Source organism: Rhopalosiphum maidis, chromosome 3 (genome assembly GCF_003676215.2).
Source record: "Rhopalosiphum maidis isolate BTI-1 chromosome 3, ASM367621v3, whole genome shotgun sequence".
NCBI lineage: Eukaryota > Metazoa > Arthropoda > Insecta > Hemiptera > Aphididae > Rhopalosiphum > Rhopalosiphum maidis.
Window position 1 is genome coordinate 29434311 of NC_040879.1, and position 22550 is coordinate 29456860.

General features: G+C 25.9%; 1 protein-coding gene across 1 annotated transcript; it reads right to left on the minus strand.

The window, feature by feature from the left end:
- Window positions 1-11254: 11254 nt before the first annotated feature.
- LOC113556731 (probable 28S rRNA (cytosine-C(5))-methyltransferase) lies at window positions 11255-21084 on the minus strand. Its single transcript, XM_026961855.1, has 7 exons — window positions 20881-21084; window positions 20665-20805; window positions 16535-16805; window positions 15282-15547; window positions 13131-13246; window positions 12433-12599; window positions 11255-12109 (listed from the first exon to the last, which is right to left on the minus strand). Exons 2-7 carry the CDS (start codon window positions 20803-20805, stop codon window positions 11322-11324), a joined length of 1749 nt encoding a protein of 582 aa, XP_026817656.1. The 5' UTR covers window positions 20881-21084; the 3' UTR covers window positions 11255-11321.
- Window positions 21085-22550: the final 1466 nt, after the last annotated feature.

Sequence of the window (22550 nt, forward strand, 5' to 3'; positions counted from 1 at the left end):
GTTATTTCAAACATCACTATTAATATTCATGTAAATGAAATTAATACTTGGCAATGTTCCTACACACAGTAGTGCAGTATCTACCATTTTGAAAACAAATTATTGTAAATGCTTTTTCATATTTTATTTATATTTAAGCAAACGTGAATTCTTTAACTATCCAACTGAATGGGATTATACTGTGAAATAACTTTATATAAAAGGTAAAACGAGGAAGTTATTAATTTTCAATAACTTTTTCGATTGTTTTCATTTGTTGGTACTATGAAATAAGTCTTGTATAACCCTTTCGATTGAAAATTAAAGAAAAATAGATATTGTTATTTAAATTGAATATCTCATTTACTTTTTAAAAGATTGTTTAAAACTATGGAAACATAAATAAAGCAATGTAATTACCAGGTTTTTATAACATATCACGCATTTTGGATAAACCAAGTTAATAATTAATAGTTACTCATAGTAAACCTATAAGCTCAAAAAAAGATTTTTTAATGTAAAAAACACAAAACATTGTTTGTTGTTGTTTGCGTGTAAAAGTATGATCATAATACTACTTTTGAAAATACTTTCATATTATTCCTTAGTTTCGAATAAATGGTCCCTAAATAGTAAAAAAATTCAAGCTAAATTGCCTATCTAAAACGCCGTACACTTTTAATCGTATTATTAAAATGCATTAAATAAATATTGTACTGCTATAAAATGAATACAGACATACAGTTATGAATTATTATTGCGATATGTAAAATTACAATTGGTTCATAATAATTGCATGTTTATTTATCTTTAGCAATATTGATTTTTGTGAACATCAATTTAAAACGTAAATTACACGAAGTAGGCATTAGTTGTTTGTAATGTTTGTATAAGTTTCAGCCCTACATAACTTATATATTAAAAATGAACTAAATTTTAACTAGTTCGAAAATATTTATGTTTATATCACGTAAGTTTTAAGGCTATAGCAAAATTCTAATGGATTTTAGACTCTCTCAAAGAAAAACTGTACATTTTTTTTAAAACTTTTGAATTATTTTTAAATATTTGACTTTTTTTTATCAAGAAAAATACAGTTGTACTTACAATTGTTCAGAGATCAAAGTAAAATATGTTCATAACTATGTATATTTTATCAGTATTCGGCTCGTACAAGGTATCTATAACATATTATTTGGTATCATACACTTTTTTGATGAACGCAAAAAAACCTATAAATTAAAGGTAATTTACTGATACAATAATAAATACAATTCATTTAAACTGTCCCAAACCTATGACAATAAATTAATACTTAATAATTGGCACACTAATATTGGTTCAAACATGTCGATCCTACAAAAATAAATTGTCTTTATAATACTGTATAGATGCCGCACATGAAATAATAATCAGAGGTAACAAATTAATGTGTGGAGTTCTGTTAAGGTGTATTGTTATTTTAAAATGAAAACTTCTAGTAAGTATAACATTTTTTTTGTAAAAAATAAAACCGAATTATTTTTAGAAGACATCGCGATTTCATTTGAATTAGGTCTAATATTATTAAAGCCACACAAATGTAATATTATCTATCTGTTAAATTGAATTCGCTTTATTCAATTCAACATATACAGTTGCATAGGCTTTACCATACTGCTATTTACGCGACTGTAACACGTACACGAACACCCTGAGTGTTTATTTTTTTTCCACGTATTGTGCCACATCAGTCCCACTCCGTGAACCATGGATATTATAAAGTTATGAAAATATATAATATTATTAAGTTTCCCATACACCGCCACTTCACTTTTCATACGACCGCCACCGAGTTTTTCGTAAAAAGTGTAGGCCTTGTCATTAAACATAATATAAAACATTTTAACAACGGGTAGATGTGACCAGAAACATCACTTATAGGTATGGCACTGTTTTCTTTCCAAAAATGTAATTATTGCACTATCTATACATTTATTAATTTTCACTTTTTGTAATTTAATTTTATAAAACTGTTTCCTTTTGCCTTTTCACTATGTAAACTCTAAAACATTATATTAAATCCTTTTACTATGAAAACACATTTTAACTATCATAAGCCAATAATCTATATTAACAACAAAAAAAATTTAGTCATACTTCGTAAATTTCGTAATAAAAATAACACGGTATTATTGTCTTGTGTTTCAAAATAAGAAATACAACAAAACATAAATGTATTAACATTTAACAACATAAATCCTTTGATTTTCCTGTTTCTTCTTAAGGTGACGAAAAGTTTTAGCATTTTTAGGAAAAAATTTACATTTCGCTCATATTTTACTGCACGGTATGCTTTATTTTTATCTAGTTAATTTTATAACATTGAAAAGACTTTATGTAAGTGGCGTTTCGTGTAAAACTATCCTAATATCACTAAAGTTAATTCACATTTTAAATAATACTTTTCATTATAACCTTTAGGATATTCCTGGAAAAGTTGTTCATCGATAACGAACCGTGTATATGATCGACAGAAATTAGTAAAAACATTGTGTTTTATAGTTACATATGAAAACTTCCTCATTTACTTACACTTTAAAACAAAACCACCGAAAATATGTTGAAACTTAAAAAAAATATACATATATTTCCATCAAAATACGAACATATATATCAACATTTTAACATAAGTAATTTTATCTTATCAACTTATCATATACAGTAAACGCCGCTTTATAAGACTCACTTTGGGACCAGCACAAAGTGAGTCTTATAACCGAATGAATTTTATAGGCGAAGTGGAAAAAAAAATTTAATTACGTATTTATAAATTTTATTTTACTACATATTTTGCTTTAATTTTAATACTTTAACACATATTACATACTACATACTCTTTATTAAATAAATTGAATAATCCTGATAAAAAAAAAAACTAAAATTTATATTACATATAAAAATTATACATTAATAAAAAATTATAAAGGATGTATGTATAATGTATTTATTATTTATTTTGAAAAATTATTTTTGAAAAAAATTTATAATTTTAGTTTGTTTTTATTTTATGCTACTATTCCGAAAATATACTGTTTCGTAATAAAATGTCTAGTTTATCACTCAAACTAAGAGCACGTCGCGTTAGATTAGCACTCATGTTAACAACAAGAAAAGGACGCGTTGAAATTCGAATAGCGACTGATCGTTCATTGTACAACAATTATAATCAACACGAATATTATTTAATTTTTCTATACCAATTTATTTTTAAATTATAACCAAAAAAGTTTATTTTCTGCTATTTATTTTACGAAATTTGGGTCTTATAACCGATTTTTTTTTTTTAATGTATTTTGATACGTCCGGACCGTTCCAGACGATTTTGAGTCTAATAAGCGACTTAACCTTATATCCGTGAGTCTTATAAGCGGCGTCTACTGTATTATATTATAAGATATAGTACAACAGGAGTTAGTCCTGTACTGTTATATATTAGCAGGCCATTTATTGTATCACTTAATCGATTGAAACTTTTTGTAAAATATAAGCATTAAATTAAATTTGTAAAATCCAAAGAAAACTCTGGAGGAAGTGGAACTAAAATAATTATGAAATTACTGAAGGAAATGTGTAAGAATTATGGTTAAGGGGATAAGTGGAACACCAGGGATAATGATACAAAGATAATCACCAGTTACTTATTTAATTAGAAACATAAATAATATTTTTAATAGATATGTTAATCAGTTAATACATATAATATATCATAAGTACCTAGTGTAATACAGAGGTGTTGGAAGAAAAAGAATAAATAACAATATAAAATCAGTTGCCGGATACAGGTATTAATGATAAAAGTGTAGCAAATTATGACAAAGAAAGAACAACTAAGAATTATGAAACTTTTTTGAATAGGATAAGAGATCTAGGCCAGTCCTCTGACAATAATATAAAGATGTATTAGACGAAGTGATATAGAAGCCATATTAATTTAAATATTAAATGTTTATTATTATTACTATTTTTTTTTATTTTCCAATTGTATTATGCTTAAATAACAAAAAGAAGAAATTTATTAAGATTACATTACACATTGTGTGCCAATTTATAAACACTAAAATGTTGACTAAGAGCTATTTATATATGGTATTAATTGTTCAATTGTTCAATTATTCCATGATATGTTAAATTTAAGCAAAATTTAGTAAGAGAAACAGTCATGTCCTTGTTTTATTAGTTATTGTTGTCCTTTGGTCACACAGGATTGGGTTTGTCGATTATATGGAACTGTAGTTTAACGATCATTTAAAACTTAGTCATGTATAATGCAGTATAGAATCATGTCAATTATTAATAATAAAAATGTGATTATCGAAATGATTATTTTGTAATATAATTACAGATAGGTGTTGTAGTTTCATTTAGGTCCGTGGTTTGATAAGAAAAGAAAAATATGCGATTTGGCATATTCCTAATGTTTATATAGTACACTTAGTATAATATTATGCATAGGGTATGTTTAGAAACTGGAATAGGTACTAAAAGAAAAAAAAATGATAGACCGCAGTAAAAAAAGTCCAAATCCCTAGAGAGTCATACGTGAATTTTCAACACATTCTTATCGGCCTATTTCACTATTTAGGGTAAACGACAATACCCATTTGGGATCGACAAATCTCTACGTAAACAGTTCAAAATTCTACGATGAGTGGAATAACACCGCTAAACCTTGCGTTAGGTCGGATTATGCGGCTATATATTGTTGTAGCTATAAAATAAACTATATGAAGACGGAATAACACATTTACATATTCTATTGGTTGTGACTATTGTAATAGAAAGTTTTGGAACACAATATTTTTTTTATTTGTCCAAAGTGTAAAACACACGTCATTAAAACAAAAAAAACACACAGATAGATTTATATTATTTTTACCAAAAAATTGTCATTATTATTTTTTTATTTTCGATGTATTTTTCTGCACCAACGTGAAAACGTAAATAAACATAAGTCTACAGCAAATGTAATCAATTACATGGCGATATCATTTTATGTAGTAAAATTTAAATAATGTGAACAAAATATAATATTATCCATATGGTGATATTATTTTTATCAAAACATTTACAAAAATAAAAACTACGCACCCCTGCGTCCACAAACTCCAAATATAATATGAACATCCCTTGAAAATTAATAATAAATTCATATGTACGTTTTCCGTTTCGGATACCTTGGGGTAGGTATCGCGCGTTTTCAACTCCGACATTAGAATCCTATATAGTCCTCTTGCGAACATCCCCTCATTTGGAATTTCGATGCCAAACACGCATTACACGTTATATTACACTAATTGTGTAATATAACGTAAATTTCTACCGCATAGCTAGTCGGACGGTTATTAAGAAACGAAACGTAGTGGTGTTGAACTTACTGGTTTCGCAGTGGCGATCGTATCACATACAATCCATTATATGTGAAAGCGGTGCGGGTCACGCGACGCCTTTATCGATTTCGTTAAGAAACCAAAGTTAAATATTATTATTATAATATGCAGAACAATGTAGGTTTATGACATACATTATTATACATTACGATACGACCTTAATATGTTGTAAATTATGATGTTGGACTGAGCTCAACTTTTGGACACCGCGCGACAGACGACGTGGTAACTGTGAACCTGACTTAAATAGAGGGGCCGCCTGTAATCTTTATTCTGTAGCGTGTACACTTCTTGATATTATAATTTTAGGTAGTTACTGGTGCGATCAATGCAGTCTAAATCTCGATTTAACGCGTTGCGGGACCCGATAAAATATCGAAATGTCATTGTAATAACTAATATGCACGGGTAACAACAACAATAGAACAGCGTGAATAGCCAATAGGTTGAAATCAATAAGAATTTTTTGAAAATGTCATCGCATATATTAATACAATAATATATGTAATATGTACACAATTTTCAAGTCGTCACGAACAATATTTATGAACATTATTAAAATTGTTATTTTTCATTTAATTATTTTATATTAACTAAATTTGAATTTGAAATGTCTATAAAAAGAAATTGTGCTTTTCTATGTTTAAGATTAGTTTGGTCTCAATATGAAATACTAATAATTAGTAATAACTATTAAGGAGCCTTGTATTAAATGCTCAAGCTTTAACTTGACATTTTAATTATTTATACAGTCTAAAATTTAAAACTTTAAATGTATTTCTTATTAAAATAAACTTAAATATAATAATTATCATTATTAAGCTTTCAAAAAATGTATAAATGTAAATAAAATACCTAATAATACCTAGTATTATCTAATAATTGCAACAAAAAATGATCATAAGAATTTTAATTAAATTTTCATAAAAGCATGTTGCTCAAGTTGAAATTTAAAAGGAAAAATTACGTGTATAGTAGCCATTAGGCAATTATCGAATTTGATGTACAATCTGTATTTTATATATCATATATATAGTAAGCTTGTGTACAGCTAACTGGATTTATCTGTACTTGTTTATTTTCTTGTTCTAATAATGCAAATGGGAAGTAAAATATAGATCCATAAAAAACTAAGGAAAATTAATTATGACTAACGAGAGGTATGGTTAATTTTAATAATAATTTCCATTGTCAAATAATATGTATTTTAACATAAATTAATATCTTAATTTTTAATCCTTTAATAGTATTTAAAATATCAATGAATATATTATAATTGAAATTTATTAATTATTAATTATGCTACCTTTTTAAACTTTAAACATCTTTTAATATTTTTTTGCCAACACTGGAGGTAAATTATTCCTAATTAAAAACAATTTATTATTTAACAATATTTTATATATAGTATGTTATATATTTATATTTATATAAGTAAAAAAAAACATTATACATTCTTCACAAATAAGTTGTAAACTCAATTAAAAATCTAATAATATATTATTTAGCAGAAAATTATTTCTCTTCGTAGTAAAAAACAAATAGTTACTTTGAAAAAAGGATATTAAAACAAATCTAATAATTTAGCATTTTATAAGGATTAATTATAAAAAAAACACTAATAATACATTTTTATATAATATATAGAAAATTCAAAATATTGCATGTTTGCTTTTAAAATGCTATTAATAAAAAATAAAAAAAATATATAGTAATTAAATTATATATAAATATAAAACCATATTGCTTCTTTTAAAAATAAAACTCTTTATGATGAGATATTCTAATTTTCATTACTGTTCCAGTAATGTGAAAAACTATTCAAGAAAATTAAAAAGGATACGTATTATGGAATATAATCATATATTATTGCAAAATAGTAGTAGCGGGAGAACTAATGAAGTACTAAGTAAGTACTTGAAAGAATATCACAAAGAAAGCGATTATAGAAAGTTAGAAAACGAGATGAATGAATAATCCGTAATATTGAATATATAACATATTAACATGGCATTAATTATAGTTCAAACTTATTATAGAAAATGAGAATAATAGAGAAAAGCCTATAAGAGCTCCAGACTAGAATACATCCGACAATATTAATAAAGTGTCAAGGATGTGACTCATTTACAAATGAAAAGGAAATGGTAAGGAACGAAGAGTGGAAGATACCTTGTTAACTTTGTAATAATATGTATAGTGTATAATTGCTGATCATTTATTCATTAAATAAAGTATAACTTTATAAGCATCATAACATTATTATATTTTGTTAATAATTTTATTATTTTAACGGTTTTAGAACTCTGTAAACTTGAACAAAGATAATTTGCTGGATAAAATTAACATTTTAATATCTATTTAAATTTCATGATTTTAAACCCCACAAAACTTAATATTAAATTTATTGAAACGTCCTAAAATTACTAAATTACCTAATAAGTAGTAATCAAAAACGTGTTATACACTACCATGATAGACTTTTAGTTAATACAATAGAGTACAGTGGCGTCATTTGGGGGGAGCAACTTGGGCATTTTCCCTAGACCCTAGTCTAAAATTTACTCATTTACATCAACCTTAAGTCGGCATATTTAAAAATTATAAGAAGTCTTATTTTTAACTACTGATGGCCATTGTTATAAATTATAATATTGAATATTGATATTTTATAAATAAAAATTTATTGTCAATTTTTTGTTGTATTTTTTAAAGAAGTATATTATATTATTAATCAAGATGTTTAGTATTTACTGTAAATACTGTTAACTACTTGTAAATTTGCAGTATTAAAAGATATACCTATTACCTATTTATTATTTATTTACACATTACTCAATTATTCTATATTTGAAAACATTTTTTTGTATTTAATACTTCAAAATCCTGTGTGTGACGTTCATATACTTGAAAATTTACCCCTCGCAAACTATGGCACTGTTGTATGTGAACTGTATGAAAAAAATTTTGAGTCGGAAAATTAGCTAGTAGTTGCCCTAGTCAAACAAAAATTGAAATGACGCCACTGATAGAATAATAGGCACATTACATTATGCACCAACAACTTAGCACATACAATTATTTTATTAGCAATAATATGTATACCTACGTATGCAATCAAAGACACTTTATTGAATAAGAAATATTCAATAACGGCGGTTTTATCTTTAAATTACTATTCGAACTAAAACGTTCTTTTTAATAGTGTTTCTATTTGTGCGGTTTAATTTCCTATTTCATGAAAATTCTAAATGAATATACAAATTATATACTTATCTAATTCTCTGCATCTTGTATTAGAATCTTATTAGATTATTAATTTGGATTGATATTTGTTTTATGTATAATAAAATAAGCCTTCAACGACATAAGCGATATTAATTTAAATAAAATAAAATATAAGTACCTATTTACCTGGTTATTATTTAGATTATAATTAGGTATCATTGTATCAATTGCACTATATAATATAATATATTGGTACGGTACTATAAAAATGTGTAAATAAAATGGTTTGAATTGTTCGTGTCTATAATTCTATACATAGGTACATATTATGACGAGTACCTATCCATTTCATCGACAACGGGCCTATATATTGTCATCATATTACTCTGTACTCATATTATATAAATTTTATTTTAATAGTTATTATATCCGGTTACATGCAATACACATCATTCGATGTGCCTACCTACGTCGACCACGATTTACGGTAAACGCACATGAAATGCAGTCGACCATAGTTCGAAAATAGTGAATATCTACTTACCAATATCCGCCCAAAACCTACAATACATTAATATGATAGTGTTTTCGTAGGTATCGTTTTAATCGGTATACACGCACGGCACATAATTTAATTAGAATACACGCCGTTGAATACCTATCCCGAATCGTGATTCCTGATTCTATATTATTGTATTATATATTCTATATCTACATTACGTTGCATGTACTATGATTTCTAATACTAGACAAATTTGATCATTTAAAATTATTTGCTGTCAAATACTCAAATCCTTCCCCGTATAATATTATAATTTCACCGTTGCACCAATCGAATATAACGGGTGCCTACACTACAATTTATAATTGCAAGACATATTTGTACAGTGACACCAGTAGAAAAAGGTGGGCATTAGGTAAGTAGATAAAGCGTTATGATAAATTTTTAATTCATTGCATCAAATTTTCTTTATTCAGTTAATTTAAAAAATAATTCGTTAAATTAAAATCAAGTTTGTACATAATATTTATAATTGCAATTTAAACTGAATAATTTATTCGTTTTTTTACGGTACTTACCTAATATTTTATATAAAATAAACAAATAAATTTAAAATTTTTTGGTAAAAGATTGAGTTAGATAAACAACAATCACAATCACAACGTATGACTTAAGTCGTAAGTGTCCCTATAGGCAATAATTAAAAATTATTAATCAACTTTTTAACCTAGTAATTTTCCATACTCGGTACTATCTTAATTATCTTATACGGAGGGAGGCTAAATAAAAAAATTTTCTTCAAGTACATAAAAGCATAGGCATTAAGTTTTGAAATATTTTAGTTAGTTACCCAAGGCCTAAGGGAGGGGCTTCAGCCCACAAAGCCCCCCCCCCCACCTTGTATCCACGTGCTAGATTAAGCCCAATACTAAAATTAGTCCTAACACAAATAAGATTTATCTGTACCTATTATATATGTTTACCAGCCATCAACCTACTTTTGGATTTAACCACATAACTATATTATAGAATATAAATAATAAATACCTACGACTGATCATATACAACATAAAATACTAAGCTCAGTCTCAAAAAAATACAATTCCTCCTTCCCGCAACCAGCCCGTTACAATTTATTATATATATTATATTATTTAAATATTATTATTTTAGATTCTAAGCAGGGCGACATACTATTTACTCGATTGTGAGAATAACAAGACATCGACCTAAGTTTTTAAAGTATCGAAACATTTTTTTTTTGTCCGAAAATACACTTGTGTGATAAAATGCACTGAATAAAAATATACGTTTTTTTCAAATAACGTAAAATGGTATAATCAACGCCATCTACTAGGCTATCATAATACTACCTCAAATAAAATAACAGTAAAATAATGTAACAAAATATCCAACCACGGCCATATATTTATATATGGCTGTGTATCAAACACAATATTATTTTAATAGAACAAATAAAACATATTTTATTCTGTCCGCGTTTAAGAGGACTCTGTCCCTATACTTATTCAGGACAAACTATTTAAATAACATGAAACACTGATGAACACTGCGGTGGATTGTAAATAATTATTTTTGTACGCTTTTCATACAAAACAATAAGTATCCTTCAATCTCATAAAAATTGCCGATATAAATGACTAAATTAAATTTTATGCACTCTTTATGACTTCTGTGAGTTCCATCAGTACGATTATAAAAATGATTTATGATAAACGTTTAAAACTATATTATTATTAAGCATATGCATATGTATATGTACTATATAATATATATCCTGGTAATATCAGAATACATAAACTGATTGTTGTTTTGATGAATGTTATTGGAAAAAAAATGAAATGACCATCTAAAATCAAAACAATACCTAAATAATATGCAAAAGTATACAACATAAAATTATAGCCTCGGTTTTTTTGTACCATGCAACAAATAAGATTTAACTAACCTTTCTTTAAAATTGAGCAATACAAATTCATATTAGTATACGTTCCCTACCCTAAACTAATATTTATTTATCAGATCAAAAACTTAAGACTGTCATTTTCCAAATATTTAGGGAAGACAATATTAAGCATTTAAAAAATGTAATCTATTAAAAATATGATAGTTATAAGTTTTAATGAAATTAATATAAGTCAAAATTAATAACAATACAAAAATTAGGTTTCTTCTGTTTCTTCTGTTTTTACATTTTTTGTTTTTTTTTGTTTCTTAACTTTTTTGTGATTTGTAATACCTTTTGATTGTTCCAGTTTCAATCTTCTTTCTCTTCTTTTTGCATTTTTACTTTTTACTAATGGTAAACTTTCAATATTTTCTTTTTTAACTTCAGATTTACTCTTTTCATTTTTATCAGTATCAATAATAATTGATTTATTAGCTTTTTTATTTTTATTTTTAACAATTTTAGTATTTTCAATAACTTTATCTTGTTCTAAGACTTCATTATCTTCAATTACTTCTTCCTCTTCATTACCTTCAATATTTTCTTCTTCATCATTAACTTTATCATCTGTAATATTTTCTTCTTCTTTAACAATAGCATTATCTTCAATATTTTTTTCCTCTTCGGCAACTTCATTCTCTTCTAAATCTCGGCGAACAAACACAGCAATGAAAAATCCATTAGTACAGTCATCACTTGGAACAGCATTAAGACACATTTCTGAACAATCATAACCAGGAACTCCTCTGTTAGTCCAGCCTTTCACCATTTTAGTACAATCTAAAAGCTTAAATTTTCCATTAACAGATAAAGCTTCATCAACAACAGCTTCGTTTTCTTCATGATTTGCTGAACATGTGGAATAAACTAATCGTTCTAAATTAGGATAGCTCTTTAATGCATGATTTAATAACTGAGCATGCACATTTGCTAATTTTTTCAATCTCATTTGAAAATTTTGATTTTGTCCTGATGAATCATTCCGAACTCTATCCACAATACCTGAAAAATCATTGTTAAATAATATAAAATATTTGAAATTTAATAAAATGTATAATTCAATAGTCACAACTTTCTTCTAAAAGACATAAATTAAAAATGTATACAGTAAATTCCCGTTACAACGAATACCAAACGAAAAATCTCGTTATAACAAAAGTCATAGAAGTTTCTTGCCGAAAAGCAGGGCTCATAAAGAGCTTATTCAAATTTTTGTTACAACAAAATTTCCGTTAAGACCAAAAAAAAAAAATTCGATTCCCTGGAGTTTGTTGTAATGGGATTTACTGTACATGGAAATAATTATTACAACAAATCTTATTTACCAGAACCAGAACATGATGGGTCCACCAATATGTATTTAACATCATCATAATAAGGAAAAGTTAATGCATCCATATTGAATGTTTCTACATTGTTTACACTATATTTTTGCAACATTTTTTGCATTATATTGAATCTATCCTTACAGCGATCAACAGCATAGAGTTTACTATAAAATATAATAATTAATGTATTATGGCAAATGTACAACAAAAATAAAAAATAAAATTATAGATCTTAAACAAAATATAAAAATTATTTAATATTGAATAGTTTATATAGTTATATCACTATGGTCTAAAAATAATGAAAGATAATTAAATACAACATGCAAACTTTTAACAAGCGCTTATGCCAAATCTTTTTTTTTTTCAAAAATTTCCAACTCAAACAAATTATGAGCAACTTGACAAACTTAAAATGTATGTAGATAGAAATTATAGAAGATAGTATATAAATATAAATATAATTTACTCATGATGTATCTAATATTTTGCAAATATTTTTTTTCTAAAATTAATTGTGTTTAACTATAAACTGAGAAATTAAAATAAGTTAGTTTAGCAATGTATTATATTATTATAAAAAACAACAAATTAAATAATATAAAATTAATAACCAAGAAATTTAACCACTGGTGCTATTTTACGATTAATACATGATTATATGTTGTATAAAGTGTATAAATTAATTAACTTACCCTGTGTTTTTCATAATAGCAGCTAAATGAGATGTCTTCATACCAGGAGCAGCACACATATCTAATACAGTACTATTTGGTTCTGGATTTAATAAATAAGCAGCCAAACAGCTTGCCTATGAACAAAAATTCTTATACAGTAAAGTGACATAACTAAAAGATTTAAGTTTATCGATATTTAATAGTAATGTATTCAACAAAAACTGAGTTACTAAATTAAATAGTATTTTATAGGCTATAATAGAATTTATTGTATAAAAAGAATTATCTGAAATATAAAATAAAGTTTTACTATTTCAAAATAAGTTTTATAAATTTTTTTAACTGTAATTTTCTTAATTACTGCATTTTGAAGTTGTGTCATTGTTCTTGTCAGAGTGCAAAATATAAGAGTATGTTAAAATTACTTAGATATATAAAATAATTCTGTGAAAATTAATTTTAGAAAGAAAATTATAACTCAGACACATTTGAGTTCTTTATAAAAGATATGAAGAGTTATGAAGTTATTTTTTTATAAACATTGAGTTCTTTTATAAGATACTGACATCCCCAATGAAAAATGTCTATGCGCAGTATACACTTTTGATACTCATGAGTCATTATCAAAGGCTCAGGACTTAAAGAATTTGATTATATTTATGGATTGACTTAAAATGAAGCAGAGTGCTATGGAAGTGTATGTCATGTAACAACACATTCAACTATGAAATTTGAAAGTGCTTTTTTTATTATTATTTTATCGATTTTTTAAAAAGAAGCTGACTATTTTTGCTTCTTTGACCAGTTTTTTTGATTAAATATTTTTGCTCAAATTTAAGTTTTTTAAATGCTTATTTGAGTGCTTTTAATGATGTTTTTAAGTGCTTATTTTAATGATTTTAAATGCTATGCAAGTCCTGAGCCCTTGTCATGACATTTGTCAAATGTGCACTTGCAATATTATACTTTATATATTGTATTTTATAATTGGAATATGAAAAGTAAAGTATAAAAATATTTGAGCCAAATTTTAACCATCTATTTTCTACAATAAATTCTTGTTACAACGAATACCGTTATAACAAGTCATAGAAGTCCCCTTCCAAAAAGCAAGGCTTATAAAGATCTTCTTTGAATTTTTGTTAAAACAAAATTTCCGTTAAAACAAAAAAAAAAATTCTGTCCCCTGAAGTTTGTTGTAAAAAATTGTTGTTACTGTATTTTTCATCAAATTACGTATACTAATTCGAATTCTTTTGTTTCTTTTTTTATCATACATTTCTTAGTTTTAAATACCAGTAAAAGTGTATTTGGAATTTTTTACAACTAAATTTAAATTGTTTACTAAATAGTAAAAAATAATCATTAATTGTAGTTCAATAAATAAACTTGTACAAATTTACAATAATTATCAAAATTAACACATTTTATTGATAAAAATTGTATTAATTAAGATAAATTTAAATTATTATATCAATTGTATCATATAAATGTTTTTTTGGTACATTTAAATAACATTGTTTGTATCATTTATAGTAGATGAGGCTACAGGATATTATATAAAAAAATAAGATTTTGATGGTGATTAAATATTTAAAAAAATTCTAAATACTTTAAATTAAGTCAGAAAATAGTAAAAAAGAAAGAAAGTATTCAATACAGTAAAAGGCATTAAAAAAATATTGAAAACCTTGTTGGAAAATTATCTTTATAATATGTATTTATTACTAAGAAATATTTTTTAAACCAATACTTAAATACTTTATAACACTGTTAATATTTCTATAAGGATGTACCCATTATTTAGTTTTAACTATTTTTATAGGGATAAGTTGAGTGAAATTGATATTTAAAATTTTTCATATTGTAAATGTTTTATTTTATCTATGTGGGGTTTGAAGTACTTTTATTAGAGGGCTCTGACAGCCACATAGGCACCCTACTCATCACTGCTGACCAGTGATAAGCGCGCATAATATATTACTGTAGTTTGAATGTATTTCATTACTGTGTAAACCTATGTAAAATAACTATGAAATATTGCGTACTATTTTGTTAATCAAATGGGTAAAATAAAGTAACTCTAATAATTAAATATCACATGATTATTTTAATCAAATCGCACATTACCTCGTATTAAATATTGTTATTTAAAAATATAAATTTTACCTTATCTTGAACAATTAAAGATCCATTGTTGTACTCTTCAAGTTCATAAAACTTCACTTTCGGATTGAAAACTAACAATTCTTTAATATGAACATCTTGAACAAAAACATTTTTTCCATTGAATTTGTCAGATTTAATTAATTCCAAAAATTCAGCATAACATTTTGGTGATTTTAATTTATTAAACTTAAGTTTTGATAATTTCTCTAATACTTCTTCTAGTGTAGTTACTAATGTGTTAACACGGAAAAATCTAGGTTTCAAAACTGAAAAATATAAATTTATTAAAGCTTTAAAAATTATTATTTGCATTTCAAAGGCAGTAGACACAAAAATAATTGTTTTAATAAGATGCCATAGCCACATGTATTCAGTGTTCTCTTTATTTAGAAAACATATAATACAGCAAATTTTCATTTCGTATAACCAATTGTGTGTTGTTAACTTTAATAGGACATCATACATGCATGTTTTGTCTCCATCCTACAAGTAAGTAACATAGAAAATGTACAGCAAATAACATTTAGCTATGTTAGTTAAAAAATTAGAGTGAATTGACCTATTATGAAACTTGATGGTAAGAACATTATCTGTGTTTGTATATTAGTTTTTTACGATAGATACATTTTCAGCAAGTTATGCATATATAATTTAGCATAAATTAAAAATACTCATAACTCACATCAAAACTAAACTGAATAATTGTAAAAAACTAACATACAAACACAGATAATGTTCTTACCAACAAGTTTCATAATAGGCCAATTAATTCTAATTTTTTAACTAACATAGCTAAACATGATATGCTGAGCATAAATTTACTATGTTGCATACTTGTAAGACGAAGACAACACATGCGGGTGTTACATCCTCTTAATATTAAGGTCAATTGATTTATTATAAAAAATAAAAATAAGAATAATATCATTGATATCTCATAGGCTTCTACTGATATTTTACTTTTAAATGAATAATGATAATTTTAAAATAATTGTAATAATTTATACTATTATAAGCTTATAACACACTTGGAGTATAAAAAACCTAAATAATAATTGGTAAATTCACATTAAAATTAAAGCTAACAACACAAAATTGATTTTGAATCCAAATTTAATACATTGCATATATGTAAGACAAAACATGGTTATGGTGTCTTCTTAAAGTTCTTAAGTTAAAAATAAATTAACAAATAGAACTTTTATATATGTAGGAAAATGTAATAAATAAATTATAATTTTTTTTTAATGTACCTTTAACATGCGTAGGAGCAGATAATTTTTCTAAATCATTTTCTTTCATAAGCTTTAAAAATTCATTCTTATATTTTTTTACTGCTAATATATTTTTGGCATTGCCTTTTAATCCGAATTTTGACCACATCATTTCAGTAATAAATACATACACTAAATCACGATCCATGTTATATTCTTTTTCCAATATATTACTTTTTTCTACTAATACATCTATAACCTTTTCCCATTTAAAAACATTCATTAATACAGCATTCAATGACAATTTATTCTGAAAAAAAAAAATCATTATATTATAAAATGTATAAGAATAGAAGGGAAAACGGTGAAACTAATTATATTTGTATAATAATAAGATTAAGTCACTAAACTAAAAACAAAAACCAATTTGAACAAATTCTATAAGAATAATAGAACAGAGCAATTTCATTATTTTAAATTACTCAAAATACTCATATATCCACCCTGAGTTCTTTAATTTTTTTCAATATGTTATCCTGTTTGTTGTTAAATATAATTACTAAAAGTTCAAATTTCTTTTAATGATAAGTACTTTTTAAACTATAATACATAATTATGTTAATTATAAAATAAAAAAAATTTTATTGCAAATTGGATTCTTTTTTTGTCTCCGTGTTATTAACATACATCATAGCAAATTTGCGTTTGCCAGAACACATTTCGCAATGTTAGCTTTAATATAACAGTAAATTTACCTATCATAAAATTTATAAGTAAGAATATTATCTAAAAAATATCATATGCTTTTATTGATATTATTATTTTAAAGTGAGTTATAGCTATGTAAAATATTACAACAATAAAATGTTCATAACTCACTTTAAAATGATAATATCAATAAAAGCATATCACATTTTCTAAATAATATTCTTACCTTTAAATTTGATGGTAGGTAAATTTACTGTAATATTAAAGCTAACATCACAAAATGTGTTCTGTTGAACGCAAATTTGCTATGATGTACATTAGTACGACAGAGACGACACATGCGGGTATAACATGTTCTTATAGTATGTATTTGAATTATATAATTTCTACTCTGTATTCAGTCTTCTATTAACCAGTGTAATGTTTGGTCAGTATATGCTTGTTGTCTTCTAAGTTGTATTGTAATTGTGTTTTGTTATCTTTGAGCATATTACTATTGTCTTATTATTTTTAAGCTTATTGTTACTAGGTATTTATTATTTTTACCATAATATATTTCATTCAAGTATTTACAATATTACAATCTTTAATGATTTGATTGACCATACTCCTACTACATATTCATCACTTTCAACTCTAAAATAATCTAAAATATTTATACATTAAGTATGTTGTGGATCAGTGATGCCCAGCCCATAGCTCGTCAAAGACTTAAAAATGACTTGCAACTAATTTTGGGGTCTACAACTAACTATACTCTATTCGGAATGAGATCGTACCAAGATGGCAACCAGTTTTCGTCGAGCGGCAGTCAGACAACACCTGTTTGTTTACCCTACCAAGTCAACTATCTGCAGGCTTGCTGTGTAATAATGCCACGCCCATGCGCACAAACTGGCCTCATATTGAATAAAATATATATATGTAAGCCATTTTAAATATAAAAATAAGGTAAATAAGGTATACATCACTGATATAGATAAATAAATAATTATTAATAAAGTATACAGTAATCAAAAAATAAGTAGTTTACAAAAAATACCAACATTAATAATATAATCATGAAAAATTGTTGGAATTTTAGTTTCAATTAGTATAAACCAACAAGCTATAGTTTCCAGTTATTGTGCTCCAGTGGGTGATCGCATAAACCAATAAATATAAAATACCGATTCTGTTATTTTACTCAGCACTATTTTTAAATAATACAATCTAGATCAAAATTATACCTTTTTTTTTATAAAACAATAATTTAAAACATTAACTAACTATAACAAATAAGTACGCTTTTTAAATAAAATATCTATGAATAAATTTATGATATAAATATGACTATGAAAAAAATATATATTTGTGCACGAATTTATGCAGAAGGTCTGAATTTAACAAATTTTTTATGATTTTATTAAATAAACAGTTATTGTTTGAACATTTTTGACTTTTTTTCAACAGGAAATACACATACTTATTATGCTATTATTATGTAAGAATCTAATATACCAATGATTACCGATTGTCTTTTGTTTTGTTCTTTGGTCAATATACGCTCAATATTTTGTTAAGGTATATACTATATACCTGTTTCTACAAAATTATATTTGTGATTGACTAGTATATTATATTGAAATGTATTTTTATTGTTAAAAGATTTGATAGAATCACAATATAAGCGATATTTGGGTATAACAGTGTAGAGTTTGCATTGATAATATAAAACATATAAATCTTATCTTTTATAAACATTCATATTTAGTAGTTTTAGGTTAACAAAACAGAAAGAAAATTGATGGCTTTCACTCACATAGAATGATAAAGAAACTAATATTTAAGAGGACATTATACCCGCATGTGTTATCTCTGTCTTACTAATGTAGATCATAGCAAATGTTTGTTCAGCAGAACAAATTTTATGATGTTAGCTTTAATATTAGAGTAAATTTACCTATTATCAAATTTAAAGGTAAGAATATTATCTAGGGCATCTCATAGGCTTTTATAGATATATTAATTTTTAAGCGAGTTACGAGCATTTTAAAGTTTTAATATTTTACATAACCATAACTCACTTAAAAATTAAGATATCAATAAAAGCCTATGAGATGCCTAGATAATATTCTTACCTTTAAATTTGATAATAAGTAAATTTACTCTAATAGTAAAGCTAACATCACAAAATGTGTTCTGCTGAACGAAAATTTGCTATGCTCTAAATTAGTAGGACAGAGACAACACATACAGGAATAACGTCTTCTTAAGAAAAAGAGAAAAAGAGATGTATAGACTAAACATTCAGTTCAGTGAGAGAACGCATCGATTCTGCGCGTCACCATGCTATCAAAACTGGTTGGCTTATAGCTGGGTATCATTGGGGAATGCGCAGAAAAATTGATTTTGGTCAGTTTGAATGCGTTCTCTCGCTGGACAGAGTATACAATGTTTCAGTTAACAGGCTTAACAAATTTTTATACAATTTCACATCCATAAATTTAATAATGAGAATATAATAACAGAATCGTTATTTTTCACCATCCACAAGAGTGCACTGAAAAGTACTGCACAAATAAGCTATCAAATCCTATACAATATTATCTCTTGACAACATTTAAATAAATTATACCTCAACATTAACACGAAGGCTTGGGAATTAAGATACAAACAAAGGTACATACAAACATTTCAATAACTCAAATATATTTGAATTAATTTCATTGTACCAAGCATTCCTTGACATATTTCTATTTATTTATATTATATTAGATGAGTACCAATGGTAAACAATACAACTGTTATAATCTCATGCTTTATTAATACTATATTTTTAGATACTGTTACGTCCCAACTCGATCGATTCATACATCAACTCAGGAATGAATACTTAGTATATAAATTCTAGTAACATCTTTATTGAACGTTAAACTTAATACAAAATACAATAAGTATAAAAAAAACGTGTAGGATGAGCGGTATGTTACAACCTGATTCCAAAATACTAATTAACAAGATTGAAAGTGGTGTTACGACCAGCCTGTGAATATCTTGGATATCCCTAACCGTCTAAACAGCTCTTGCCCTGGTCCCTTATACATGACATAAGAGAGGTGATGACTCGTTGACATAAAGAACCTTGCATCAAGATTAATATTTTTGTCGGGTTGTATCTATATCCATATCTACAAGTTTTGACTTTTCTGAGACGTGAGACGTATGAACATAATCTAAATGTTCAAATTAAATAATAGTTATTGTTCACGATATCCTCCTGACCTCCACATGCTTGTGTTATTAATTTAAATGTAAAACGTGTCACCACACAGTACAGCATACAATATTTTTATAGAAATTTCTACACATTTCGTCATAGGGCTCGTAACAATACCTAGTACATTAATATGATCTAGTTATAAGCAGATGTTATACTAATTTTCTTTTCTAAATTAAGTTTTAATTTAATAAATTCTTACTGGATACTGTGCTTGATAAAGCTGAGTTTTATAGCTGCTTCCAGATTTGACTTTTTTAATTATTTTTGCAGCGATTTTGTATAGTCCAGAAGTTTTATCTTCGTTTTTATTCATCTTTTTGGTGGGTTTTTCATAAACCATCTATAACCGCAGAAACAATAAGTTTTAATAAGTTAATTAATTCGTTGGTACTTTATTCCAAGACCTAATACTTACATTAACAAATTTGAAAGTGTAGCTAATCGTACGCGACACAACAAGTAATAAAGTTTCTCACAGTTCAATTAAACTGTAAAATTTAATAACTTAAAAATCACGTTTACGAAAATTGTTCAGACAAAAATTTAACACAAGACAAGTCTGAAGCAAATAACAATGAGGCATAGTACAAAAAAATCAGTATACCTAAAGCGCACGTGTTTTACTCAATATCAAACAATTTGTTTATCTACTTATCTCAATGTTTATGCACTACACTTGTTAACACCTTATCACAGTCCTTGATATTACGCATGGTTTTATAGAAGACTGTGATATTACGATATCACAAAATAAATAAAATTTATTCATCGACACTAGAACAAAGATAACTGATAAAAAACTAACATTTTATTAACTGCTCAAACAACCATTGCATACGAGTAGTATACCGTATACTACTATATTTTTTTGTTGTAGTATAATACATAGCCGTGATAAATCATAATAATTCGATTTCGAAATTATCCATTAATTTAATATTATTGAATACTGAATTATATAATAAAGTTGTAAATGATATTATAAGTGAAATATATTATTAGTTTTCATTAGTAAAAATATTTATTCAATATATTCTATGACAAGGAATGTCCCTCTTAATAATTGAATTATAAAAATAATTTTTAAAGAATGTTTGTCAACTAATGAGTACACAACAAAGTCATTACATTGATTATTTCAATGCTGAATACTGGATGTTTGGATAGTGTTGCACTATAACGGTTGTATCATTTAATTTAAATTTTTTAACATTTAAACTTTAAAATACCATCAAAGTATCCAGGAGTAGGACTTTATTCAAATAAAATCATTCGAATAATTGTAAGCATAATAAAAGGGTCAGTCTAATTTACGGCCATAGCAGCCGTAACATGGGCAAACAGAATAAACTGAAACTCCACAAGTACCATTTCAATACCCACCTCCCCACCACACAAGCACTACCATTCAACTACCTACCAAATTAATTTTGTCATGATTGTAAGAAAATGTATTCAAATGAAAAACAATTTAAATAATTTTAAATCATAATTATTGGTTATTTTATTTTACCCGCATGTATTGTCTCTAGCTTATGAAAGTACATCATAGCAAATTTGCGTTCAGTAAATCACATTTTGTGATGTTAGCTTTAATATTACAGTAAATTTACCTATCATAAAATTTAAAGCTAAGAATATTATCTAGGCAATGTCACATACTCACATGGTCTTATTGGTATTATCATTTTAAAGTGAGTTATGAACATTTTAAAGTTGTAATATTTTACATAGCTGTAACTCACTTTATTTTGCCACAATTATACTTCTATTTTTCATACGCACACTTATCACTATTTACTGATGGCACTAGTTTTATATAAAATGAAAAGACATTTGAATTTATGACAAAAGTCAGCTATTAAGAAAGTATTTTTTCAACAATATTCTATTTGATGTCATAGAATACAGTTTACTTACCCAACATCGATGAAAACAAATAAATGTACCAACAATGACTACCAATGAATTCATGAAATGTATTTTCATAGTCCATACACAAAGAAATAAATAAAAAGAAATAAAATTATAACAAACTAATCAGTGATAAAAAAAATAAACAATTATTTATTTAAAAAAGTGAAA

Bases quoted from the DNA above. Each gene is read 5' to 3' on its own strand.
- LOC113556731 (XM_026961855.1), bottom strand. From the start codon at position 20,805: ATGGTTTATGAAAAACCCACCAAAAAGATGAATAAAAACGAAGATAAA. The intron at 13,247-15,281 runs GTAAAATTTATA...TTTTGTTCATAG, and splicing joins CTTTAATTGTTCAAGATAAG to GCAAGCTGTTTGGCTGCTTA. The intron at 12,600-13,130 runs GTAAGTTAATTA...TATATTTTATAG, and splicing joins GCTATTATGAAAAACACAGG to TAAACTCTATGCTGTTGATC.